The following is a 27,751-nucleotide window of genomic DNA, read 5'->3' as shown; positions in this document are numbered from 1 at the left end:
ACACAGCGTATTTCGCTACGTTTGTTTCACAGATTTATTTCTCAGTTTCTGGCCGCCACGGTGGCTGAGTGGCTATCGTGCTCGGCTGTTGACATGGAAGACACGGGCTCGGTCCTGGCCGCGGTGGCCACATTTCGATGGAGGCGAACTATTACTGCACGTTAGAGAACCCCAGGTGGTCGAAGTTATCCGGAGCTCTCCACTACGGCGTCCCACATAGCCCGTGCCACTTTGGGACGTTAAACCTGATATAACAATAAACAAAAACTATTTATCAGCTTCACACTCTTGATTCAGTCAATAACAAGGCAACTTCATTAATATGTGTAACATAAAAGTGGCACCGAAATAACAGCTGGTCACAACAACATCGGAAACTAGTTATACTTGCGGTGACAGCGCGCAAATGATAGTAGAGAAAGAAATAACGGGACAGAATCGGTTTCCTTTCCGAGATCTTTATTGCTGTGGGTTAATGCTAAGTAAGTGAATGGAGAACTATTGTTCCTTCTTTGTGCAGAAAAAAAGGTTGCGTTTGCTTGTTCTGGGCAATTGATTTTTTTATTCGTCCTGCTTGGTAAGGTGACGAAATTATTCATCGATTGCTTTATAAATTGGTTGATTGATTGATCGATTCATCGAAGAATCGATTGATTGTTGTATTTAATTGAATTTGAGCAAGTGATCGGCAAGCAGAATCTTGCATCAAGCCCATTGCCCAGAATGAACAATACGATAATAATGCAAAAAGGTCTCATTGCAGTGGTCCTCGCGTGGGCATCACAATGGTAGAAAAGAAACCACCGGTCTCATAGCCAACTAAATGGGGCACTGTGTGTTGATGATAGCGCTGCGGCTGAAAAGGGTCCACACAACGCTGTTCTCCATGCAGACAGCCTCCCCACCTCTTGTCTCCTGAGACTCCTGCGCGAAAAGTGAGGTCGAAAAGGATGACTGAGAGTTCAAAAAATCTGACAGTATCTTGAACGCGCGGCAAATTCTTTCAGAAGTTGACAAAGATATGCCGCAGCATCTTACCCTTGCATAAAAACGCTGTCAACTGGTCCACACGAACCGGATGACAGCAGGTGGCAGATTATCAAGAGCTTTCGCCTTGCATCACATAGCCTATCTAATCGAGATTAACCTTGGTCATATTCTTGTTCACCAAGAGAGTAAATGGAGATGGTTGAACGTAGGAGTTCCTGACAAGATCATACTTCGACGATTATCAACGCCACAAAACCCATAGAAATTCCCTCATACCACGGCTCTTAGTGTTAAGTGCTTAGTGCTCCCTGTATAGACTCTTGGTGCAACGGTAACCTTAAGCCTTGCTGTGCCATAAACGGCTTTACTGCAAATGCACAAATCGTGTTGCCAAAGAGAAATGATTTCCACCTATAGCCACGCGCAGGCACAAAACGTTACAGTTGCAACTGCATCAAAACTGATTACTAATGCGCCCATTTGCTAGTCCACGTAGCGCCTATTGCTCAAGCCAGACATTTATCATTATTGTTAGACAGCGCGCGAATGCGACTACTTGGTTAAATGTTATTGCAACGTGTACACAGTTCAAGCCAGGTAAAAGAAAGATAGAGAGAGAAAAAGAAAAGAAAGGCATGGAGGTGAACCAAAAAAAGGCTCGTTTGGTTACCCTTCACATTGGAAAGGGTATCAAGGAAAAAAAAAGAGAAGAAAGATAGAAAGTGGAGTTAAGTTTGTTGTGTGATTGGAACCTGTTTATGTCCCCCTTCGTGGTCTATAGCTCACTCCAGATAAAACGCCACATACATGTATTGCAGTTAAAGGAAATCGGGGCTAACCATGCGGTTCATGGACCCGAAGCAGAACACCGGCTTGTCGATGGCTACGGCCCACTTGCTATGGTCCTCCGTCGTGTTGAAGGTCACGGACTTCTGAGCTTCGTATGCAAGTTTGATCGAATCCACGTTGGTGACGGTGTAACTTGTGTTGCAGTACGGAGGCAGTGGCCCACCGGCACCGTTCCTCCAGGACTGCACTGCTAGGTCGTCTTGCAGGTCTTTGGCTAGCACGTAAGAGTAAAGGTCTGCGCAAGAGGAAGTGTGCAAGAAAATCATAAAATGGCGTAGATAAGCTTATAATGATGATGATGATTAATTACATTTACAGACAAATATTTTTTACCACTGCAGTGATGAACAATTGTCTGAATCCTCGAAATCTACTGCTTCTTTTTTCAGTAAACTTCCCAAGTTCCTCGTCCCCGAATGTTCAAATCAAATCGATTCTTAATTTCTCTCGGTCAACATTTACAAGTGTGGGAGAGGTCCCCGAATGCTAAAATGAAATCGTCTTTAATTATCTCGCTCAACACCTGCAAATGTAAGCGAGGGGACACAAAGAAAAAAGCTGCTATCTGCAGCTTGAAAAACCGAATGTGCCAGCTGGTCACAAGGCAGGTGTTGTCGAGCCCTTGCGGGTTCATACAAGAGATTTGTACACAAAAAGCAAGTTTTCGGGTTATAATAATTACACACAGCATATAACAATCGCGTTTTAGATAAAAAAGAAGCACTTCACTTAAGGCGCAACTTGCACAAACAAAACAATCTGAGTGTAAAAAAAGGGAAGTCAAAGCGTCGCCGTTTTGACACCGTTTTGTCACAGAGATAAAGTACAGCCGCTAGTTATCTGCTTGACATAATCGGCCTTCTTGGAAATGAACGCTAAGGAAGGTCAATTACAAGTGCTCCAATTTGTGCCTCCCTTAGACTCCTTTTATGTAAAAGCAATGTCTCGAAAGAACACCGCTGAATTTCTGGATATTAGTATGATCTACGAGATAGCTACGCGAGGTTTATTTCTCGCAATGGTTACGGAGTGGCGCTACGATTAGAGCGCATTACCTTGTTGTCACAACAAAGGCCTTTTAGTATGCGTTCACCACGAAATGGTACATTTTTATGCCGTGCAGCCGTCGCATGAAACGCAATAAAACATAACAAAATCGAATCCCTGCTTTCATATCGCAGTCTATATTTTAAAGTCATCAGGCAACGCACGCTGCTGGTCGTGGTTTTATATAGAACTGACGGAATGAAAAGGCAGCCTACAGTATCCGCGAGTAGTAGTTACCGTACAACTTCGGCATATCGTCGCAGATTCTGATACTGCAGTGCCCGCACGAATCACATGATTAACCAGTAATGCCACGTTTCTAATCGTACTATAGGTTGTCCTGCTAAGATCGCCCGTCTTTCACAGTAACACCCTATCTAGTAAGAATAAGCTCACTGCGTTCCCTCCAGTGGTCAGTTAGTAATCGCCTTCACCTTCGGTCAAGGTGGCTCTCTTGGAGTAGGCTCGCAGAGGGACTCCTCCTGCGCTGGTGAGGTTGGTGATGAGCAGGTTAGTGGATCCTCGCACGAAGCTGTCCTGCGCAAGCAGCGCCACCTGCGGGTACTTGTCCTTCATCGCCTGCGGCACTTGTCTTTCGTACACGTTGGCGTACTCGGTGCGTAGGAGCTTGGCTGCGATAGAAAGAAGAAAAATTACCGAAAAACAAAAGGGTGATTGTAAGAGACTCATTGTCTCTCCGGAATATTTTGCTTGTAGGCTTTAGGTGTTAAAGCCGTTACAAGATGCAGTGATGCAAGTCAAAACATGGGAAATATTTTCTTTTGCTGATTATTGCAGTGAGTTTTTCGAATTCTGCGGAGTAACATGAAATATATACTGACCGGAAGGGCAGCTCAGTAGTGAATCTCTTAATAGGTGTTGCCTATGTGGGGAATCACATGACGTGTGGTGTCTGAATGCTGCGTAGATTAGTCTGGACAGATGGGATTAAGAAGTTTGCAGGCATACGGTGGGCGCAGCTGGCAAAGCGCAGGGTTAATTGGATACACATGGGAGAGGCCTTTGCCCTGCAGTGGACGTAGTCAGGCTAAATGTGGTGATGATGATGATGGTGATAATGATACACCACTCACCTGGTATCAAAGATAACGACACCCAGAAGCAAAAACCAGAATTTCGCAGCGAAGAAAGCGGCAGAAGCTTACTCTGGCCGGCGAAGCTCTCGGTACCTTTCGTAGTCTAATTGAACTTGCTTCAAATACGCCCACATCTATGCCGCACACTTCTGTAATTGCGCATTTTTCAATCGTAAGCAAAAAGCGGGATCCTCGGAAAACATACCTCTAGGTACAATAGCATTTGATTCATTTCCTTGATGCCTTTTAATACGCTGTTTTGTCCCATTCATATTTCATTTTTTCAATCGTAAGCAAAATGCGGGATCCTCGGAAAACATACCTCTAGGTACAATAGCATTTGATTCATTCACTTGATGCCTTTTTATACGCTGTTTTGCCCCATTCGTATGCCCAGGACTCGAGAAATTACTATTAATTGCTCCATTGTTTATATAATAACTACAACGCTATTTGTCACCGCGCAGGGTACTTCTGGTTAAGCTTGCGGTGAGAAACTCACACAAATGAAAGATAACTTCCCCTTCGCGTGAAAGCCATGTCCCCAGCCATGATTTTATACTCATGATTTCATGATTTCATACGTCAGGAGCCATGATTTCGTACTGCCAACGACAGAAGCCACATAGGAGGGGTCTCACCAATAGTGTCCACTTGTGGCGTCGGGAAGGTGACGCACATGAACAGTTGCCCGTTTTCCCTGCCGGTATCCGGAAAGCTGTACTGGCCGCTGCGCAGACCTTGTACGAATTTCGGAACGCTGTGCAGGAGCCAGACGCCGGAGGAATTGTCGAAAAGGACCACTCCTGCGATAAAGAGCTAAATCGTTTTCATCACGCCATTTTATGGGAAGTTCTGTGGCCCTTCACTGCGCGGAAAGGAATATTTTATTCTTTGGTAGACTAGTGTCTGGCATGCTCTAGTTTCTATTTGGAGAAAGTTGAAGCGGATGAGTAAGGAGTGAAAATCTCTCGTTTGTAAAACTGTCTCCGATGGCCCAATTTTAGGAAGTTGACCTTTACTGGCGTTTCATTTCTCGCATTCATCACATTCTTGTGCGTATCGTTTACTAAGATCGCCGGTAGCTCATTTTTCTTTTGTTTTTTAACTTATTCAGAAAACACTGCACGCCTTTTAATTTCAAGTAAGAAGGGCACACAAATAGCAGAAAAGTGAAAATAAAATAAATAAAATCACAGAAGTAAGCATGTCGAAAACATTATGCAGAAAGTACGTGCCAAAATTATTTAGCAATGCGAAATATACAAATGCAATATGCAGCATACAATTAGGTGTACAAATTACCATAATTCATACAGACTACTTCTTCCTCCTCTCTTTCGACCTCATCTTTTGTGTTTCAACAATACATTTACATGAGAAACATTTTCTCGTATCAAAGCCATACCACGTGAATGGCTGGAGAGGCAACCGAAAATAAATTATTTTTTTTTGCAAATCCACTTCCAGTAAATTTTTTGGTCGTCGCTCTTTTGCGTCAGAGGCATGCATAACGAACACACGAACGGGTCGGCTATGATTATGTTGTCAAAACAAGGCGCACTAATGAAGGCCGAGTGTGAGATGCAGGAAAATTCAAGAGCCCGTGATGTTTTTTTTCCTTGGCATTTACTTTTTCTGCAGTGCAGTAAAGAACGGCGAAGATCTCTAATCGAAAATCATTCTCTGAGACTTGATTCCACTTGATTGTGCAATGCGCAGTCCTATTCATCCATGTTAAGAATCTTCGCTGTTCATTGCAGAAAAAAAGTCCCCTCACAGACTGTTCCATACTATGATGGGTAATTTAGCCCTTCTACTTGCCTTTGCAGTGGCCGTTGCGACTCCCGTTGTAAATGTCCGGTGTCTGGTCATTGTAGACGAAGTACAAGATATCCTAAAAATAAAATATGCCCCGTATCGTTAGCATAACATAGAGCAATGTAAGAAATGTTCCTCACTTTGGATTAGCGAAGTATCGGACGCAAAAAACTTAAAAAGCAATTTCGTAGGTTACCATCACTCTTGCAATAAGGGAGTAATTACTCACTGACATTCACCAGAGGACAGCCGTAAGGCCACAAAGGAATGCTATACAGCTTTACTCCCTTATTGGAAATCAACTCCACCTTGGAAGATTCCTCTAAACATTTCACCTACCATCATTCTTGGTCCTTAATTAACCAGCCGTTCTTGCTATCTCATGCAGAACACGTCGCACGAGGCTATGTTCCAAGGGTCAGTGCGAAAAAGATTCCTTCCGCAAAACCTTTTAAGACCTCCTAAGATCTGCGCCTACAGCCATCTTGTGGTATTTATTCGCAGTACATGCGTAAGGCAGATGACTTCCATTCCTTAATAATCAGTAACAGTATATAAATTGAGGTAGTTGTTATTTTATATTGCCTAGCACTAACTGTTCATATCTTGATGTTGCACGAGCTTGCCCTGAAAGCTCTTTGTTTATACACCTGAAATATGTTGAATCAGAATTCGTTTGTCTTTCATGCATGAACCACGGGCTAATGGCTCGTGCCGAAGCGCTTCTCGTGTTCGTAATTATAAAATGACTACTCAGAACATTCAGGGTCGGTTTGGGCCTTATGCGTTTGGCCTCCCATTTTTTTTCAGACGTCGCACTGTGAAATCTGGTTAATTAACGGAACAAACGAAGCTTACTGAGCCTCTGTCAACACAAACTTAAATATCCTCGGATGAATTTGCTTCAAGACTGCAGTTTCTGAGTGATGCAAAATATCTAAATAAAGCATCACGTCCACACTCAACCACTGCATACATCAGGGAAAGCTGTTAGTTTCAATTCTACGAGCTTTATCTATGCTTCCTGATAACTTTAACACAAGCGATAGTAACCATCATTGCCCACCACGTAAGAAAAAGTACCGAACATACTTAAGCCATGCACATGCTCTCTGGCAGGGACATGCTGTCTTCTACTCGCCTTCAATTCACTCCTTACTCAAGGGAATAGAGGAACTGCGCCTTACATAAATTAATAAAATAATTTGTGCACTTGCCTTCAATTAAATGAGTGTCGGCCTACTTTTATGCTCAACTTGCCCACAAATTACCGTCTCTCTCAGCGTGAATTCTCTGACCTCTTAAATTGAGCTTGAACACCATAGGCAAGGAGTTAACTTCTAACTGATGCTAGCCCCTGCTGACCTCGCTTCTATTCAAGCGATTTCGTGAATTCACGGCTGAAGTGGGCTGATATTCCTTTCCATTTAAGTACAGTAGTACCTGTCTCGTGGCGTTCGCATACAAGGGCGCCAGCGTGAAGGCGACTGGGTTGTTGGTCTCGTAGAGGTCCTCCTCCGACAGCGGCCAGTAGCGCAGTGGCTCCCCTGTAGTTCGGGCGTCTATGCAGACAAACTCGCCACCTTCAGGCGTAATGGAGTTGTTTGCATTAGGCGCCATCCGAGGAAGCTTGTACATGATGAACCTGCGCGTTATTCATCGTGAGCTTCTCGTTTCAGATATGTCGGGAAATATAGCACGGAAGATTGTGCACAGAACTGGTCCGACACTTTCCCCACAGCACAAGTGTTTGTATATTAATCTGGCAAAGAAGTACATGAGAGGCGAAATCGAAGGACTGCGGGGGCTTCTAAAAAAGAAAAGTTCTCTACGTCTTTCCTACGCTACTATGCCGGTGGCGCTGCTAGATGCAGCTGACCACTATGGCGACTGTTACTACACTTCTTCAATAACAGCATCCAACTGAATAGAAGCGATTTCTTTATCCTTTCCTAATTCTGTACCCAGCATCCGAGCACATGCCAAGGCTAGATCTTCCCCCTCACAGCACTCGCCGCGGTAGCTCAATTGTTTTAGCATTCCGCTCCTGAGCCCTGCATCAGTGGATTGAATTGAGGTCGCAGCGCTCGCATTCCGATGTAGCGAGGTGAAAAAAAAACGCGGCCGTGTGCTGTGCGATGCCAGTGCACATTAGAGAACCGCAGGAAATCTCAATTAATCCGGAGCCCTCCACTAGGGCGCCTCTCATAGTTCGTATGTAGCTTTGCAACGTTACACGCCACATAACGTATCCAGTTATATCATACCCTGTCATGCTCGGAATACAATTTTCCCTCCCAGTGTAATGAGCTCAAACTTTTCAGCCAATCTCAGGTCCAATCTCTGTAGTGTACACATCACGTGCTCATGTGCGTCACATTGCATCACATCTTGCGAATACTGATTGAAATATTCACTTTAAACTTGGTGCCCTTTCCATCCACCTCAGAGTTATGACTCAAATGCAGCATCTAGCCCCTGCCAAAGGACATTCCTAGCTGAGAGTATTTTAGCGTATCTTAGCGTATGACGTCAGGGCTGATCGCTGTCTGCTCCACCGTTTTTGTAAAGACAGCAGGCAGTGCCTCTCGCCAGGGGGCAAAATCTGTGGTCTTTTTTATATTGTAATTCCCGTATAAAACGCTGAATAAATTAACTGTTTATATTCTAACTGGGCTAAGGTGGTAGGAAGTTTCTACTGTGCAATCGTATGCAGCATTTTTATGTGACCAGGCGTCGCCTGCTGGGCCGTTGTATTGAGATTATTGCTTTTGCTATTTTTCTCCGCTACGCCTAATGGCTAGTTACCACAACAGCGGGTGGTTGTACCAGCGCCATGGCACTCCTTGTCTTCATGAAGAAAAGTGAGAAAAAAGTACATTGCAACATTGGCGGGTATCGCCATAAAGTTCATGTGTACTAGGGGAGGAAAAAGTCATCTGAGGCCGTGTTTTGTCATTAATTTTAACGATTTATTTTTCTTTTTGCCATTGAAAATCCTAACTTCAGTACAGGAATGGCCGGATGACATTGACAGTCAGCTTACAGCGCAACGTAAAAAGGGGTTGCTGTCAAAGATGCAGCGAAAACAGCTGTTACAAAATACGGACCCTCCATAGCGTTGCAGGCGGAGATAAAACTCCTTCAGACAATCTGTAATGAATGTATCTGTGTTGCTTATGATAACCCCTAATTATCAGACAGCCATAGAGTTTGCACAGACAGCTAGCAAATTTGATGATCTATGGAACCCAGCGACAGTATATGACAGACTCACCAGTCCACGTCTTGTCCATCTTGGTCCTTGCACTTAGGCGACGACTGCACCGTGGCACAAGTCAACAACGAAATGCTGTGCGCGATGATCGCTGTAATGAGCCCAAATTTCATTTTGTCCTCCTGAATATAACGAGTTGGAGTTGTTTTAAAGACACTTAACGAATTTTCTCGAAGTAGGCCTTGTAACTTTTTTTCGCAAAGCACTGCTGTGCTAACTTCTAGATTCACAAATGAATTAAAAAATTAATTGCTTTCTTGTACCAGACGTTTACTTTCTAAATACCAAGATATTGATCCCCGAATAAACTCGTGTCCTCACTGTTTTATATATGTACCAGAGTTAGCCGTGAGCGGATATCCTTGACTTTGTAACGCACTCTTTTCAGGCGTTCCCGACCGAACAGCCAATCAGAGCTTTGCTGACAGTGCAAACTACAACAGGACTGCAAGCTGCAAAAAGCGGGATACTGCGTAGAATCTCCACGCGAGTAGGCGGTCTACGCTGCCGCCTATCGGCTAGCCAATGAGAGCTAGGGGTATCCAGGTGTGTCGCTGCACCGCAGGCACCCGAGCCATGAACCTTGACAATGGAACGGATCCGGTTCTAGAGAGCAACTGCTCTCATTATTTTACTCTTCTTTTTTTCTCGATGGGAAGGCTCGCCAAAAAAGCAACAGGTGTTCCCTGGCACACCCGAGCGCAGCGCATCCGTTTCACGGTTCATCAGTAGTATGCGATGACGACATTCAGCGGCCCTTTATATCCGGGAGAAGGGGAGCATCACGGTGTAAACACGAACTCCTGCCTGGAAATCTGGGAGCCATCAATGGTTATAAAGTGGGGGCTTATCTTAAAAGAAGTGCGTGGCCTAACAAAGGAGTAATTACTTTTATCGCCCGCTCGACACCAGCGTTACGGCTACAAAAGAAGCCATTGCAGCTTTCTCGACCACTTAACGCTTTTTCAGCGCTAGATAAAATAAATCAAGAGTGGTCGGAGGGAAAGTGGGATGGACAGTTTTGCACATTGGCCTCTGTTTAGAAGTTGGGGGCTGGCTTGGAATTAAAATTAAAAGTAAGATGAAATGATTCACAATCAGTCCAGTGCAACGTGGAAGAAGTTTTTACTGAACAAAAAATAGAAATACCTGATAACTTCTTCACAGCTTAATGGCAGGAAGGATACTTCCTGACTACGCTTCCCAAGAAATGTGTCTAATATATCTTGCGTCAAAATTTAACACGGTTCTGTGCTTTATTTCCGAATCTTTTCATCCTACTTTACGAAAATTTAATATATTTTATATGGGGTTTGTTTCAAGTAGGGTTCAGCACAACGTATTCATTCTTTTCTCATAACACATTATTACTTGCGCAAACAGCTGTGTGTTGAATAAACGAAGCCGCTATTCAGATCTGCCTAACCGTCAAGCTTACAAGCGTGTATAACACGCCAACATGAGGCTCAAATTTTCCAGCTCAGCATCCAATAAAGCTGCGACAAGAACCCGTCAGGATTGCTAAATAGCTCTTTTTGAAGCACACTACAGAATTCGGTTCATGGTACTTATATAAACTCTCTGCGCCAAAGTAAATTCCTAATGTGTTTTACTCTGCCGCCTCAAGCTAATTCATTGAAGTGGGAATGCCAAGGCAGTCTATGAAATTCGCGGCTGTTCCAATAGAAAGCAATAGAGCACTAGTACAAGTAGTTTCATGCACAATTCCGAGGCGACGTAATTGGTAAGTGAACACTACAGATCGTTGTTTCTCTACTTCAAGTGCAAATGTAAGCGTCTGCTATTATTGTTTCACGTTTTAGGCATCTCGCGCTAATGAGGCTTCAGTGCCACCAGCGGAGCTACTTTTGTCGGTTTTTTGGCTGTCAATAGAAAAGTCAGTACCTTCATCGTATTACGCCATTTTAACTTCCTCTGTGCGCCTGGGTTGTTAAAAGCCCTGTGTGAAACCTTGTCATTTTGTGCAAGTGACCGAAACGTGCTTCCTTCGAACAATAAAAGTAGCAAAACTGGTAGATTGCAGCGTATTCTTTATTGATAGCTTAATAAGATAGCAACAACATTCTCACTTCTTTTAGTGAGCCTTAACAGCTCTTGGACATTCACACAGTGCTTCCTCGCAAAGTCCGATGAGGCCAATGTTGCCTGCGAACCTTGAGGCTTTCGGTTTGCGTCCCGTCATATTGCAGGATGCCATACGAAAGGTGGGGAGGTTGACCGCTTGGAAGCTGACGCCTGAAGACTTTTGGGTTGGTTACACTGGACTCGCAGGGCGGTTACTTCACCCCGGACAAGGATGACATCGAAAACGCTTGATCTCCTTCATTTTCCTTGATATGGAACTGGAGTTTATCTGTGCCCTCTTTTTAAGGGTTCAGAAATTGCCTGCGGTAGACGAGAACATGGAACATTATGAAAACTGTTCAAAGGAATTGCACCAAATAAAAACGAACTGCTTCACAGGTAAGCTGAGTTAACAGAAAAATTAAAGTATTCGCACGTAAACACTATAGATTACACAAGCTTGCTTGAAAGTTTCCTTTGGTTTCTTCCTTAGCTTTCCTCTCACTCTGGCACTGTTCGCGTCGCTGGCATATTCAAAGTTAGAAGGAGAGGCCCACTGAACACGGAAAAGTTCTTTTGCTCAACATGTTGAACTTGGCAGCGCGTAATCTGTAACCTGCTTCTACACATGCAGTCCCTTCGAACAACCATACCATCAGCTTAGAACTGTACATGAATTTGGCGTTTATCAACTAACAGCTATCTTATATAGCTCATTCTGTTAATCTTAATAGCAGGCGGGAGTGGAAGGGGGTACAATTTGCCAAATTTTCTGCCAAGCACACATATATTGGAAAGCTGCAAAGCTTGTTCTGCAGCCGTATGGTATCGCTAGAGGACCCAACAGTTGCGAATTTGATTTTCTGTTTTTCTTGTGCTTTGAATTTAGGACTACACTTAAATGGATTCGTATAAGACGTAGAAACGGTACGCACAGTTACCAACGGATCCAAGCAGGCCGCTGGTGAGTCGGTTGACGACATTCGTGATTCCTCTGGTGAGGAACCGGAAGGGCAGCACGGAAGTGAATTCTTCCAGCGAAGAGTTGAGGATGTCCACAAGAGGACAGACTAGGCTCGAGACCAGGTCCAGTTGCAGGGCGTCAGGGGCACCAGTCAGAATGCACTGTAGGCAAGATTTTAATTTTGTCACCCGATCACACTGATTCGACGCAGCTTCAATGTCTTGTAATCTTTCATGACTTGCACATTAAATTAGTTTGCATTTAGCTTGACGTGCTCAGTAACTCAAAACACCTTAGAATGTAGTTTTCGCTTTTTCTCGCACTTCTTGAAACATAATAAGTTGAGTATTACTCTGCAACAGACACCAAAACCACATGCTGTTTATTTGTTTGTTTCAAATGTTTGGTAGAGTCACGACATTAATTATTCCTGTGAGATGACAGGCACAGGTTTTCTCATGCACTTGTGACACATATCAGTCCACCTGAAACGCCCTGACGACTTGCAACTTTCAGCTTGGACCCTGTCAAGCTGCGATTCGCGCCGCTTTTTGCACCTTCAACCTTGTTTATGGTAAATAAAATAAACTTCCACCTTCAACTTTGTCGGCCATTACCACTTCCGTGACAACTTCTGGCTGCATAGCAGAACTGTCAGTACCAGAGGTAAATGACGAAATATATCGATCGTGATCTATGAAAAGTTCTACGGGCGAATGATTTCACGTTAACTTTCACTGATGAAAGCATACTGGAGACGAGAAATTGTCTCTCCGTGTACTGCGGTGTTTCGGTTACAAAATCCGTCGCCAAATAAAACTGCCGAAAATTTCTACCCCACGTCCATCTTTGTCATGTTGAGTAATTCTTTGTTAGTGACAAATGTGTGTGACGACGAAGGCTGCTCTTTATTCTGAAGAACAAAAATAAAAGATTACTAATAGCTACCCGCGAGCAAAATGGGCCGTCAACCACAGAAAACGCCTCAGCTTTAGGCCTACATACTGTACGCATTATCAAAGAGCAGCGGCCTAACGTTACATATAACTGAACTTTTAAAAACATGTTTTCAGAATGCATTTATACTTACTCCGACAGCTGAGATCAGTCCATTCAGAATTGGCTCCTGAAAAAGAGAAGCGTTGCTCTTAGTCGAAAAAGCATTTTTGCGGTTGGAAGGAGAGTTTTGTCAATGAAACAACAAAAACCTACCGTCACTGTAGAGCCGGCATCGCAGAACAGCAGGGTCCTATTCAAGCACTGAAAGATTTATTCAAGCTCAATTAAAAGCCCCTACGCATGTAGAATTAAAGTGCTTCTTCAGTAAGTGAATTATATTAAAGGCAAACAAACTGTCATTATCCATGAAAAAAATACTCAAGCCCAAGCATGTCCTCCGGAAAGCAGTGCTCTGCCCCTATACTGAAGCGAACCTTTTATTTCCAATAAAGTGGAAGCTTAGGGAAGGAATGTCTTGTGAGAATTTTTTTACTTCATACGAGAAATTCGTACTTCATACGAGATACGAAGAAAATAAACGGGCACGGATAGTGAAAGAAAATAGAGTTAGGATCTGTGTCAATGTTACGCAAGCACTGCCTTCAACTACAGGCAAAGATGGTCATGCTTTCTAAGACTAGCAAATACAAACAGTGCTTATTAGGTGCTGGTACTATTCACTTGAATTGATAAATACAGATCAAAGTGTTAAGTTCTCTTACCGAGCCGATGTTGAACACGCTTGGCAGGCTGATCTGCAGAGGCGCCTGACAAGCAAGGTTCCCAGGGCTGAACGTACCGCAGTTGAAGAGGGAAATACCCAGTGGATTACACAGGATGTTCGCGAGGCCTCCGATGTCTCCCGCTGCAAGACAAAAAGTGCAAGCAGCGGTCGAGCTTCGTATGCAACATCAGCACCGTCAGCAGATATCTTCAACAGTGGAGAACAGGCCTTTGACGGATCGTTTTACCACTTGGGATTTCGCATCACGCACTCCCTGCCAGAGTTAGCTCGACACTGCACATAGCTTTCTACAGCAATCTGGTTTTCATGCTATTGTTTACCAGTGCCAATAGTCTATTTTATTTGGAACGATTGTATGCTCTGCACATGTAATATTTCACTCAAAAACGTCAAAAAAAGTTATACTCTACTTGAGTAAGAAGGCCAACACTAGACTTCTCTTATACGTGATGCTGTCACGTAAGGCCATACGCTTGTTGCGCTAGTACGTCTTCCCAATGAAGCAATAAGGGCTCACCACATCACATGTTCTAATCACAAGTCGCTCCTATTCAGCCTACGCATGGATGTCCTCATTACGAGGTTTTAAATATTAACATATGACGCTCTTTTTTTGTGCTCCGGCGTAAAGCTTGAGAACATTTTTTTGCGTGGCTTGCCGAGCAAGGTTAAGGTTTGAATACGCCTATTAAGCATTGTACCTCCTTTCTGCTGAGCTGGCCTTTTCACAGTTTTGCAGGTCAACCGGTTAATCCACTTTAGCAGCCATCATCCCTGAACAAGATCACCTTCCCCACTCTAACGTCTTTCCCACGTCGCACCCTCCTCCCCCTCACCGGGCCTGCCTCCTCGGAGTGAAGACCCTATTTATACCCCGCCAATGATGAAGGCACGCTTTGCCCCAGGCGAAGACAAGTGCTCTTGTCGAAACGTTGTAAAGCACCCTGAGGCTTTCCCCTCTCTTGTGCACTGTGTGATTAAGCATTGACCGTGACATTTAGATTAGTGTCCTCTCTCTGGAAGTATCATATATTTTTTCTTCTAAGCAGCCTCGGCTCTACAGCTATTTTGGAATGCTCGATGTGCCAGCTAATTGTACCAAGACGTAAAAAAACGTTTCAAAACATTGGTTTCCGTTTTAAACATCGGACTATCCTGTGACAGCACCGCCGAAGTTTTAAAGTTGGTTTGTGTGCACCTCTTCTCGTGTGCCACAAGAAAGCGCGCTTTAATAATGCCCCCTAATTTCCTGATGCATAAATAGGTTTACTAAATTACACCCCGAAGTCATGCTACGTGACATATCTCAGGAATGTCTATCCAACACCTATAACAACGTGCCTATTGTTTACTGGCATAGATTACGCCTGAAGACGCGGGAAGAGACAGTTGGCGTTGGCGTAGTCAGTCTCACAAGCACACTTCATTGTTCTAAAGCCGATTTCATTCAAAGAGTATTGTTCTATATTGAATGACTGCTGTTATGCAGAACAGAAATCACTTACAGAGGCCGAGCTTAGACACGACAGCTTCCAGGAGTCCGACGACGTTGAAAAGCACGGAGACAGGACTGGCTACCTGAGGCAGTATCTGGAGCACACACTGCGGGCAAGTGCGAGTAATTATGATGATGCATCGGTCGACGTGCTCCTGACTTGCTTCTTGACAGCAGTCACTCCAGGCGTTATCATCAAACCATACTTACCCCTACGACTGTTGTAAGGTCCGGAATTAAGCCATCCTGAGAAGAAAAGGAAAAAAGCTTTCTGTTATAGCCGTCCTTTCCTACGCCTTGAAAATGAGAAACAAAAGTCTCAATATTATGACTAAAGAAAACGACAACCACTATAGCAAAAAGCAGAAGCCTGCGAATGCTGATCTTTTGAACACATTTTTGTCGCACTGCTGGTAACCATGAAAAAATCAAGGCTAATTCTGCTGGCATTTCACAAAGTAAGCGTGACACTCGCTATAAACTTTAAAGTTCTATGCGTTAAGAGAGCGATGGTGTGCTTGCAACAGTTCTTAAAAACAACTCGCATGCAAAGAATGCAAAACAGAGTCCGCTTGTAATGAACTGAGAAATATAATTAACAGTTGTAATTAATAATTATTAAGAAACTAATACCAATGAAAAACAGCAGTGTTAGCTAAAATGTGAAATCAGTACACTGTATCGCTTACCGACATGTCAGGACAGGTTCTTAAGGTGGTTCCGAGGCACTACGGGGAAAAGAAATAGGGCCAGATTTGTTAATATACAGATTATCGAAAGTTTATAAGGCCTTATCAGGACCTGAATTTCCTCAGGAAGAGAATAAAATTTCAATTCTTCGCATGAACATGCTTTTCACACGTTTTTTTTTTCTCTGAGCAGCCGTCGTAGCTACGACTGTGAAGTGTGCATGCAACCGCTTAGGGGAAGGATAGATATTCATTGTATGAAGCGGGTATTCCTGAACTTCAATCCTGGCGTTGGACATTAAAAGATTCATGGTATATCCTGCTTTGAAATTCACTTCACGAAAATTTTAGGGTGGACCTTTTCTGTCCTGATGACTTCACGATGTTAGGTATTGATGTCGTAGTTTGTTTATATGGATTTTAGTACTCATGCTGGCCGTCTTTCTGACCCGGTCAGAAGTTACTTCTACAGCGCTTGTGCCGCACATCGCGTGCCCTTTTAAAGCCGTTCTCTGCTTGGTAAGCAAAATTATGAGAATTTCATTCTGTCATTCAGAAGACTTCACGAGTGCAGACATCGCTTTGAATCGCTAGTCTAGCCAATCAGAGCATGTGATCCATAGGCTTTGTCGTTAACATTCTTGACATCATCGCTATGTCACGTGAAGCTCTACCTCCAGCCACGCGCCATTGATTCGATTTGGTTTCCTGCATTTGATGCATTATGTAGTGTTACTAAATATTTCAAATCTTGATTAGTCGTAAGGATGTGAGGGAAGTCTGAGCCGATCATCTCTAAACGAAGTTTTCGGTCTCCCCACAGCAACTTAAACGTTTGCTGTGGGGAGACCAATTTTAGGGGGCCTGAAATCGGTGCTGAAAGAAAAAAATATTAGCCAAATAATGTGTTTTCCAGGCGTGCACTGCATTCCAAAAAGGTGAACGCTTGGCTAGTTCTACACCGAAAAAATGGTTGCTATGGGTACATTGTCTCTAAAATGCGTTAAGCTTGTGTGCACATCTAACATAAGTTAAAGGCATCAGCAAATAGAGATATTCAAACACTTTGCACTCATAGTTTTCTTTTTAATGCCGATCTCGTAACGTCGTCAACACTTAAGGCAGCAATCGTCAGTTACGCCATGAAGCAAAATGTAAAAAAGCCGTCTTGCTTCTGCTGTGCCCCCCTCCTAGAGAACTGATTTTGTTTGGCCCAAAAGACGTGAACATCAGCAAAAATTATTTGCGAATTACATAAATGACTTTCATATTATCTCACCTCGCCCAGGTTCAGAATGTTCGGCAGGGTCACGTTGATGCACTGACCTGCAGAACAAAAAGGAAAGCGATGTATTGGCAAATATTCCTGTAGCTCAAAGAGCATAGGGAGTACTAAGACCCCATAGCAACAGTGCATCAAGGCATCGGTTCACAATGCGCGAATGCGGCCGCAGATGGCGGCTAGTGTTCTGCTTGTGGTGTTCTGCTAAATCAAACTAATCAGTCGTACTCTGACCTGTGCTCGGTATTAAAAAAAAATCGCACTCATGCGAGCTTAAACTAATCTCAACCTTTAACTCAATAGACGAATCCTAATAGAGAACAAGGCTGTTATAGCTTTGCAATTTTCGCCAAGTCGCAAAGAATAATATACATTTCGTTTGAAAGCTCCTTGTTGTAGTTCCGTTCTGCCTGTCGAGCGATGCCTACAGGTGTGATAAAGCGTTGGCGCAGCGCACTAAACATCTGCCCTCAATTTACGTCAGCCCTACCACACACGGATATACATACAAGGTGAATTTATGGGCAGCTGCATCGGCGGTACCATGTCACAAGAGCGCCCCACACTATAGGCACCACGTGAGTGCAGCTTAATTGCCGCAATATGTTGCGTTCACGTCATTCTGCTCTTAGCCAAGCATTAGGATCCGCCTTCTACCTTAATGCTACACAGCAACAGGCGCCTTACGAACCAGCTGGCGCTTTATTGGATCAGCCATGGAAGCAACAAATAAGGAGCCGGTGGTTGCTTACCGTTTACGGCAGGCACGCTGGCGACTCCAAGCGCAAGAAGAAATCCCAGCATCGCTGCAGGCATGCTGCTGTCTTCACTGTGGTCAGGATAGTGAAGGTCAACGGTGGAACAAAAGCCCTTTGTTCAGGCTCGGAGTCTGTTCGAAAATGCAAACGCGCCAACCGCAACGCTAACCAAGAGAAGCACTCGAAGCAAATGTTAGATGAATCTAGAGCACAACCACGGAGCCAGAGGAAGACGGGTTGACTGCTTGTGGTCCCCGGTGTCGACGGGGTTCTTATTTAAGGAGCTAGAGGTTTGTTTTCGAACTGAAGACGCGAGTGGTTGGTTGGGAGTTTGACAGACGCTGTCACGGGGTAGCACCGTCTCAGTGGGGTCGCCAATCTTTGAATAACAACTTTTCACTAGCACGTGGGCTGCCAGGAATCACACCGGCATCCTTTCCACAGGCGGCAGAGTACACGCTTTGACGAGGGTGACGCGTGGTGTTTGAACGTTGCGCGCTCTGCCTTCCCAGCGCTGCTTTTTTCTGTTTAGTTTTGTAAAGTGCTTGTTGCCGACAACACGACAACATGGGTCCTTATTTTGACGACTGAACCTTGCTGTGCTGCAAGCGACTGATCTGTATTGTCTGCGGGGCATGTTTTCGGAAAGGTCTCTGTCAACGTTCGCTTCTGGAAGTTAGACGAGAGCACACAGAGCCGCGAAAGTTAAACGCAGAAACTAAGCGTCTTGTTTTTGTTGTTATTTTGTGCCCTCGGTAGCTTTGGTGAACGGCGAGATAGCGTGACGGAATTGTTATGCAAGGTTGCATAGCGTAGTTTAACAAGCCAACGCAACAGGGTGACGTTTTTAGCTTTGAGGGAAACCTCGGTGTAGAAAAAAAATGAATAAACATTCTCGAACAAGACCTTCAGTAGCTATTTAATGACAGCTAGGAATGCAAGTACGGACAATGCAGTTTTCAATTGTCATTGCACTTGTTTTGTAAGAACTGTTGACGAGGCTGCGCGCAGGAAGCGTGGTGGAGTCCGTCCGCTAAAATGTCTGTGCTGGCAAGCGCATTATGAATCAAAATTTTGTTCAACCCCAAACGTGATCATTAGCATGCCACTGCATCTTCGCGTAGCAGTCAGTTTTGGTCACCTGAGTTCTTCCCTGCATGCAGAGTTATAAGGCTCGAGCTTTTTGTGAATTCGCTGCTACTAGTGTTGATACCGAAATGTCGTGCTTAAAGTTTTAACACGCTACTACTGCGAACCGCACACGGGAGACAAACGGAGACCACAAGCCAATCACACTTATTTGGTGGTCTTCGTCGGATTCTTATGTGTAGTTTCCCAATTGTAGCTCGTAAAAACGATCAGTATGCACAACCAACTAGCTCCAGTTGCCGCTTTGCTTTAAAATGCCTTCCGAACTTCCTTTGCGCCACGATTTTTCTCCTCTGGTGTTATTTAGGGGTTGGCGTTCTGATTTTTTCTCTTTTTTTGCGAATTTCGTATTTTTTCGGTAAATTATATTTGTTTTAAGAGAACAACAAGATTTTCGGTGGCAAATGTGACCCCCCCCCCCCCCTACTAGCATCATGAAAAAAGTAACAGCGTTGAAGTGATCAAGCCATAAGACAAAAGGGTAAGCGGAAGCTTTTTCTCAAAACTTGGTTGCTTGAAAGCCCAAGTAATACAAAAAAAAACTGGCGCAAGCAACGTATTGGAAAGCAGCACACATATATACCTTCCTCGCTTATGAAATCGTAACCAGACTTTTATGCCTAGGTACCCTCGTGTTCGAGCAATTTAATATTGTCACGTAGTGGTGACGGCAGTCGAAGCAGCGATGAAGACGGACGAAACGGCCTTCTAAAAGAACTGTTTATTGGGCTGACTTGCACCCAAAATAGACTGAATCACTCGGCGGCGGCGAAGCGACAAGCGTGCTCGGCGGTCGTCGAACAGAATGCCCGCCGCTGTCGGCCGTGCTCAATTTAAAGCTGATAGCGAACATTCGAGATAAAGGCCGCAAAGTTGCTAGAACATTCCGGAACAACGTAGAATCAGCTTTGCCTGGCTGCGATCAATCGAGATAAATCTAGTCGCGTCTTGCGTCGCAAACAAAGCGATAAGGTGGTGTCGCGGCAGATTTGAAAAACGAACAAACACTGCAAATATTGGCGGCATTACTCCCCTCTCAAAGAAGCATCGACCCGATGCATTAAAACAAATAATCCGACTAGTAAGGGAAAAAAAAACAGATCTTGCGAAAATAGAGCATGGAAATGCAGCGGCCTTTAGCGGGCATAATACGGCTTCAGACGGACTACATGGACGACTTCTGGTCGTACGCGGCGTCGCTGGGATGCAGTCATTGCGTCAGGGATGACCTCATAATCCAGTTCACCCAGCCGACGAAGAACCTTGTACGGGCCGAAATAGCGGCGCAAAAGCTTTTCACTCAATCCACGGCGGCGAATGGGCGTCCACACCCAGACTTGGTCTCCTGGCTTGTATTCCGCGTTGCGTCTTCTTAGGTTGTAGCGTCTGGCGTCGGACCGCTGCTGATCTTTGATCCGTAATCGGGCAAGCCTTCGAGCTTCTTCTGCGCGTTGAAGGTAGGCGGCAACGTCGACGTTCTCTTCTTCTGTAACGTTGGGCAGCATGGCGTCTAGCGTGGTCGTGGCCTCCCTGCCATGGACGAGCCTAAAAGGCGTCATCTGGGTGGTCTCCTGCACTGCGGTGTTGTAGGCGAAGACGACGTAAGGCAGGATGACATCCCAGGTTTTATGTTCGGCATCGACATACATAGCGAGCATATCGGCGATGGTTTTGTTCAGGCGCTCGGTCAGTCCGTTGGTCTGCGGATGGTATGCAGTTGTCCTCCGGTGGCTGGTTTGGCTGTAGCGCAGGATGGCTTGCGTGAGTTCCGCCGTAAATGCTGTTCCTCTGTCCGTGATGAGCACATCGGGGGCGCCATGTCGAAGAAGAATGCACTCCACGAAAAATTTGGCCACTTCTGCTGCTGTTCCGTTCGGTAGGGCTTTCGCCTCGGCGTAGCGGGTCAGGTAGTCGGTCGCTATGATGATCCACTTATTTCCAGATGTTGACGTTGGAAAAGGGCCAAGCAAGTCCATGCCAATCTGCTGAAAGGGTCTTGAGGGAGGTTCAATGGGGTTCAGAAATCCTGCTGGTCGTGTGGGAGGAGTCTTTCGTCGCTGACAATCTCGGCATGTTTTCACATAGTGTGCCACATCGGCAGACAGTCGGGGCCAGTAATACTTGTCTTGAATGCGGCGGAGGGTGCGAGTAAACCCGAGATGTCCAGCTGTCGGCTCGTCGTGTGAAGCCTGTAGAACTTCTTCGCGGAGACAAGTAGGTACAACAAGGAGGTAGGCTGTTTTGTTCGCTGTAAAGTTCTTCTTCACAAGGACCTCATTCTGCACACAGAAAGAAGACAGTCCTCGCTTGAATGAAGCGGGGGGTGAAGAAACCTTGCCTTCCAGGTACTCGATGAGGCCTTTTAGGTTGGGGTCCGAGCGTTGCTGCTGAGCAAAAGAGCTTGCGCTGATGGGTCCCAGGAAGGCGTCCTCATCGTCGTCCAGCGGCGGTGCATCTACAGGGGCTCGTGAGAGGCAATCGGCGTCAGTGTGCTTGCGTCCGGACTTGTAAACGACGGTGACGTCAAACTCCTGGAGACGCAGACTCCATCGAGCGAGTCGGCCAGAGGGATCCTTCAAATTGGCAAGCCAGCAGAGCGCGTGGTGGTCGCTGACCACCTTGAATGGCCGTCCGTAGAGGTAGGGGCGGAATTTCGACGTAGCCCAGATGATGGCAAGGCACTCCTTCTCAGTGGTCGAATAGTTAGCCTCGGCCTTGGAAAGGGAACGGCTAGCGTATGCGATGACCTTCTCCAGCCCGTCACTTTTTTGAACGAGAACGGCGCCTAGTCCCACGCTGCTTGCGTCGGTATGAACTTCAGTATCGGCGTTTTCATCAAAATGCGCAAGGATCGGTGGGGACTGTAAACGACGCTGAAGTTCCTTGAAGGCTTCTGCTTGCGGCGCTTCCCATTTAAACGGCACGTCTGCCTTCGTCAGTTGGGTCAGGGGCTCGGCGATGCGCGAAAAGGTTTTCACAAATCGTCGGTAATATGCGCATAGTCCGAGAAATCTGCGCACTGCTTTCTTATCGGCCGGCGGTTGAAACTGTTCAATAGCAGCTGTTTTCTGCGGGTCTGGGCGTACTCCTTCCTTGCTAACGATGTGGCCTAGAAACAGCAGCTCTTCGTAGGCAAAGTGGCATTTCTCTGCTTTCAAGGTTAGGCCAGACGACTTGATTGCGTCTAGTACTGTTCGAAGTCTTTTGAGGTGCTCTTCAAAGTTCGAGGCGAAGACAACGACGTCATCTAAATATACCAGACAAATCTGCCACTTCAGGCCTGCCAGCACTGTATCCATTACTCGCTGAAACGTCGCTGGTGCGGAACAGAGACCAAATGGCATCACCTTGAACTCAAACAGCCCATCCGGAGTTATGAATGCTGTCTTCTCGCGATCTCTTTCGTCGACCTCAATTTGCCAGTAGCCGCTCTTGAGGTCCATCGATGAGAAATATTTGGCGTTGCAGAGGCGGTCCAGTGTGTCGTCGATGCGGGGGAGGGGGTAGACGTCCTTCTTTGTTATGTTGTTCAAGCGGCGGTAATCCACGCAGAATCGAAGTGCGCCGTCTTTCTTTCTCACTAGAACAACCGGTGCCGCCCATGGGCTGTTTGAGGGCTGGATGACGTCGTCGCGAAGCATTTCCTCGACTTGGTCCCGGATGGCTTGTCGTTCTCGTGGAGACACACGGTAGGGGCTTTGACGAAGAGGTCGTACGTGTTGGTCTGTTATAATGCGATGCTTGGCAATTGGCGTCTGTCGCACCTTCGGCGATGTCGAAAAGCACTCACTGTAGTTTTGAAGCAGATTGCGGATCTGGTCTTGTCTGTTCCGGTGCAGGGCTGGGTTGATGTCGAAAGTGGGCGAGTTCTCTTGGTCAGGCGGATCTTCTGCCGAGGGGTCGGAGAGGGCGAAGGAATCTCGTACGTCAGATATTTCGTCGTAGAAAGCAATCGTCGTTCCTCTGTTAATATGCCGGAATTCTTCGCTGAAGTTAGTCAGCAGTACTTCGGCCTGGCCATTGCGGAAATGTGCGATGCCTCTTGCGATGCTGATTCCTCGGTCTAGTAGCAACTGCATGTTCCCCTCGATGATGGCTTCAGTGTTTATGGCTTTCGTGGCGCCTACGGTCACGATAACGCTTGAACGGGGTGGGACGCTCACTTCTTCCTTCAGGACACTTAGGGCAACGTGATTTTCCCGAGTTTTCATCGAAGCGATGGCTTCGTCCGTCGAAAGCGTGATCAGCTTGGATCGCAGGTCGATGATCGCCTGATGCTCATTAAGGAAATCCATACCCAAGATCACTTCGCGGGAGCATTGCGGTAGCACAACAAAGGTCGCAGGATAGGTATGTCCTTTGACAGTCACTCGCGCTGTGCATCGTCCTGATGGCGTAATGAGGTGGCCCCCAGCGGTGCGAATTTGTGGGCCGTCCCAAGCCGTTGTGACTTTTCTGAGCTGCGCAGCGAATGTTCCATTCATCACCGAGTAATCGGCTCCTGTGTCGACTAGAGCGGTAACTTTCCGGCCGTCGATAGTCACTTCTAGGTCGGAGGTCCTGGCTCTTGCATTGCATGTCGCTCTCGGCGTCGGGTCACGGCTTCGTCGCGTATGCGAGTCACGGGTTGGGCGTGTGGTCGAAGCTCCTCTGGGTGGCGGCGTCGATTTCAAGGTAGCTTGCGTCGTGGTCGAGGTTCTCATTGTGTGCGGCGTCGGTGCAGCGAGTGTCGGTTCTTCATGCGGCGTCGCGGGTGCAGCGTCTTCATGGGGCGTGGTCGGTGGAGGATATTCGGCTTTTAGCTCGTGAGCAACCTCACCTCCAGAGGTTGCTGCCTTTAGTTTCCCCTACGGGGGCTGGGCGACCTTCCTCGTACCGCGGCTGCGTAGCTGCGGCGTGGCGACGCAAAGCGCGAGGTTGACGGCGATGGTGAGCGCGAAAAGCGGTTCGGCGTGTACTCTTCTCGACGCAGGTACTCGTCGATTTCGTGCGGACGTTGTCCGAAGCGTGGTCGTGGGGCGTTAACGGCAAATCCTCGAAGACCGATACGTCGGTACGGGCAGTGACGAAGAATATGGCCGGCCTCACCGCAATGGAAGCACAACGGCCGGTTGTCGGAAGTCCTCCAGGCGTCGCATTTCCTGGGGCTTGAGGGTCGGTCATAGGCTGGGCGGGCGGGGGCTGGGAGGCGGCGTTGTGGACCAAGTGGCTCATCTCGGGGAGGACGTGGGGGTTGTCGTTGGGGCTGAGCAGTCCTTACTGCAGCGGCGTAGGTCATGGCCTGGGGTTCTGTGGCCGTCGGGGTGCCAAGTGCCTGTTGCACTTCTTCCCGTACCACGTCCATCAGAGTCGATGCTTGTGGCTGTGGGGAGGATGGCAGTAATCGGCGTAGCTCCTCTCGGACGATTTCGCGGATAACGTCCCGCAAGCTGTCGCTGGGGGTGGCCGGCGTGTCCGAACGGATTGCATAGGCAGAGGAAGGGCGGTTGTACTGCCGAGCTCGGACGTCGAGGGTCTTCTCAATCGTGCAGGCTTCCTGCATGAATTCCTCGACCGTTTTTGGCGGCTGACGGACGAGGCTGCCAAAGAGTTGTTCTTTTACGCCGCGCATTAAGAACTGAACTTTCTTTTCCTCGGTCATCCCGGGATCGGCGCGGCGAAATAGGCGCTTCATCTCCTCGACGTAACTGCGGACGGGCTCATTCGGAAGCTGGATCCTGGACTCGAGGAGTCGTTCGGCTCTTTCTTTCCTCACGACACTGGTAAATACCTTCAATAGTTCTCTCTTGAATAGCTCCCATGTCGTAAGGGACGACTCGTAGTTTTCGTACCACGTGCGTGCGGAGCCATCCAATGAGAAAAAAACGTGTCCAATCTTTGCCGCATCATCCCACTTGTTGAATGATGCCACGCGCTCAAATTGATCCAACCATTCTTCAGGGTCTTCGCCTAGGGATCCATTGAAAGTTGGCGGCACCCGCGGCTGCTGCAGTATGATCGGTGTCGACATCTTCGGCGAGGTTGTGGTGCTCGTAGCCGAGTCTTTTCGCTGTCTTGGGCGGTCCGGCAATTTCCCGAACTCAGGCTCCTCTCCCTGGAGACGTCGGCTGGCTCGCTGAGCTGCTGGCTCGTCCTCGGGTGCGAAGCGCTCAGGGCTGGCTTCACGACTTGAAGGGGGCGTCCGGAACATGGAAGGCTACCCCGCACCTCCACCAGATGTCACGTAGTGGTGACGGCAGTCGAAGCAGCGATGAAGACGGACGAAACGGCCTTCTAAAAGAACTGTTTATTGGGCTGACTTGCACCCAAAATAGACTGAATCACTCGGCGGCGGCGAAGCGACAAGCGTGCTCGGCGGTCGTCGAACAGAATGCCCGCCGCTGTCGGCCGTGCTCAATTTAAAGCTGATAGCGAACATTCGAGATAAAGGCCGCAAAGTTACTAGAACATTCCGGAACAACGTAGAATCAGCTTTGCCTGGCTGCGATCAATCGAGATAAATCTAGTCGCGTCTTGCGTCGCAAACAAAGCGATAAGGTGGTGTCGCGGCAGATTTGAAAAACGAACAAACACTGCAAATATTGGCGGCAATATGGTAACAATACCTGCAAATGTGTTTCTTGCTTAGGACAAGCTGGGAATTCACTCACGGAAGGAACAGGGAAAGCCCCAATTGATTCACAAAAAGAAAATTTCAGACTGAAAACAAAAAGGTGATCGCCGTAGGTATCCAGGAGGAGCCAGATGGTCTCCGATAATGCAGTGCAGACGATGATGGCAGTGACGGAAGTTCCGCTGAACCCTCCCGAAAGTCAGAGCATGAGAATGTTTTGTGACGATTCTGCGCGTTATCGAGTTGACGGTTGCTTGTTACGGTTAAAAACAATCTCAATGTCCTTACATGCGTTGAGAAAACGGCTTAAGCAAGCAATCTTTTTGATTAGGTGATGACTGCCCTGGTGTAGAAGGCGCTACTCCCGTAGACGAAGCTTTGATCGCTCGTGTTACTGACCGTAACCCGTACTCTACATTAAAGGTGCTGCGCCGTACATGTTAGGAATGCTGACCTTTATCGATTAAAATCGAATTAAAAAATGAATTTGGCGTATGTTCATTTTTTTTGTTCAAACCGAAAAATCCAGCCCTCATATTTAAGGCACCAACTGGCGTTCAGGCTGCAAGCGAGAAGTTTGTTGCCGTTGCAGGAAAAGTGTCCACGCGTAACCAGATAGGGCCAAGTTTCAGAACGCTCATTGGCTTATACGTTTTCCTTAGCTCATATGAGGACCCCTTTCTACTCACTTATAACTCAAGGAAACGTTGAAGGAAGCAATATAATTGCAGAACCGTACTTCATTGATAGAGTAAACGTTTATTGACGAGGTTGGTAGCTGGAGCGCACCTGCATGGGTGGGCCCTCAGTCGAAGGCTCCAGAGGCTTCTGCCGGCCTTCTGGCGATGACAAGGAGAACTGCCTGGTCGTCGAGGCGTGCGCTGGTCAGATTAACCTCCCACTGCTCCAGGGACGCATTACGCGGCTTTAGATGGTGGGATTTTTGGCGACATGTCCATGTGATATGTGTCAGGGTTGGGGTGTCGCCGCACCATAGATATTTGTCTTCGCAAACTACTGGGTGTAGTAAGTGGGGTAGGTTTGGATAGGTGTTTGTTTGAAGACGCCGTACAAGGCAGCAGCCTTCAGAGGAAAGTGAGGGATGATGGAAAGGGTAGAGGCGTCTATTAAGGCGTTGGGTTTTGAGCCGGGTGGCGAAGTGGGAAGATAGGGAGTATATGGCAGGAGGGGATGGCCCAGCTCGGTGAGTATGATCTTGAGCTAATGTATGGGCCCTGACGTTGCCATCAAGGCGTTTGTGGCCGGGAATCCAGGAGATGACGTTGTCTTGGTGAAGAGTGTGTTCCAGCATATGTAGAGCTTTTCAAAGGACACAGCCACGTGTATACGCTTGACAGGCGGCTTAAGAATCAGTGAATGTGTGAGCTCTGCTGGAGTGGGCGTCAGTCACTTGTATGGCGAGGGATATGGCGATCGCTTCAGCGGCGGATGGGTTTGGGGCTCGGACAGAGGATGCCAGAACTTATATTCGGAACACCCAGCAAGCTACGGAAAGAAAAATGGTAGAGTTAATATTAAGAGACAGGAAAAGAGCGGAGTGGGCGAGAAAATGAACACAAGTTAATGATATCGTAGTTGAAATCAAGAGGGAAAAATGGGCTTGGGCAGGGCATGTAATGCGAAGGCAACGTAACCGATGGTCGTTAAAGGTAACGGCCCGGATACGAAGAGAAGGGAAGCGTAGCAGGAGGCCGCAGAAAGTAAGATTGGCGGATAAGATTAGAAAGTCTGCAGGGATAAGGCGGCCACAACTGGTGCAGGACAGGGTTTAACTGGATTATATGTAGGAGAACCCGCGGTACACCAGTGGAGCGAGATAGGTTGTTCTCAACAACCTCACACTACATTCTGTATGTAGTAGAGCCCATTG

The 27,751-nt window shown here is 46.7% G+C and overlaps 2 protein-coding genes across 2 annotated transcripts; both read right to left on the bottom strand.

Annotated features, from left to right (window-relative positions):
- Positions 1 to 142: 142 nt before the first annotated feature.
- LOC144100002 (deoxyribonuclease-2-alpha-like) lies at positions 143 to 9,488 on the bottom strand. The gene is made up of 7 exons (XM_077633052.1): positions 9,082 to 9,488; positions 7,248 to 7,449; positions 5,808 to 5,880; positions 4,625 to 4,789; positions 3,321 to 3,518; positions 1,830 to 2,074; positions 143 to 924 (listed from the first exon to the last, which is right to left on the bottom strand). The coding sequence occupies exons 1-7, from the start codon at positions 9,192 to 9,194 to the stop codon at positions 820 to 822; spliced, it is 1,101 nt and encodes a 366-aa protein (XP_077489178.1). The 5' UTR covers positions 9,195 to 9,488; the 3' UTR covers positions 143 to 819.
- A 1,624-nt stretch (positions 9,489 to 11,112) lies between these two features.
- On the bottom strand, positions 11,113 to 18,645 carry LOC144100001 (uncharacterized). The gene is made up of 10 exons (XM_077633051.1): positions 18,093 to 18,645; positions 17,338 to 17,384; positions 16,059 to 16,097; positions 15,580 to 15,615; positions 15,380 to 15,476; positions 13,852 to 13,994; positions 13,343 to 13,390; positions 13,221 to 13,256; positions 12,102 to 12,291; positions 11,113 to 11,487 (listed from the first exon to the last, which is right to left on the bottom strand). The coding sequence occupies exons 1-10, from the start codon at positions 18,154 to 18,156 to the stop codon at positions 11,477 to 11,479; spliced, it is 711 nt and encodes a 236-aa protein (XP_077489177.1). The 5' UTR covers positions 18,157 to 18,645; the 3' UTR covers positions 11,113 to 11,476.
- Positions 18,646 to 27,751: the final 9,106 nt, after the last annotated feature.

Source organism: Amblyomma americanum, chromosome 8, assembly GCF_052857255.1.
Source record: "Amblyomma americanum isolate KBUSLIRL-KWMA chromosome 8, ASM5285725v1, whole genome shotgun sequence".
In the NCBI taxonomy this organism is placed as follows: domain Eukaryota; kingdom Metazoa; phylum Arthropoda; class Arachnida; order Ixodida; family Ixodidae; genus Amblyomma; species Amblyomma americanum.
This window is presented reverse-complemented; position numbering and strand designations above follow the sequence as displayed.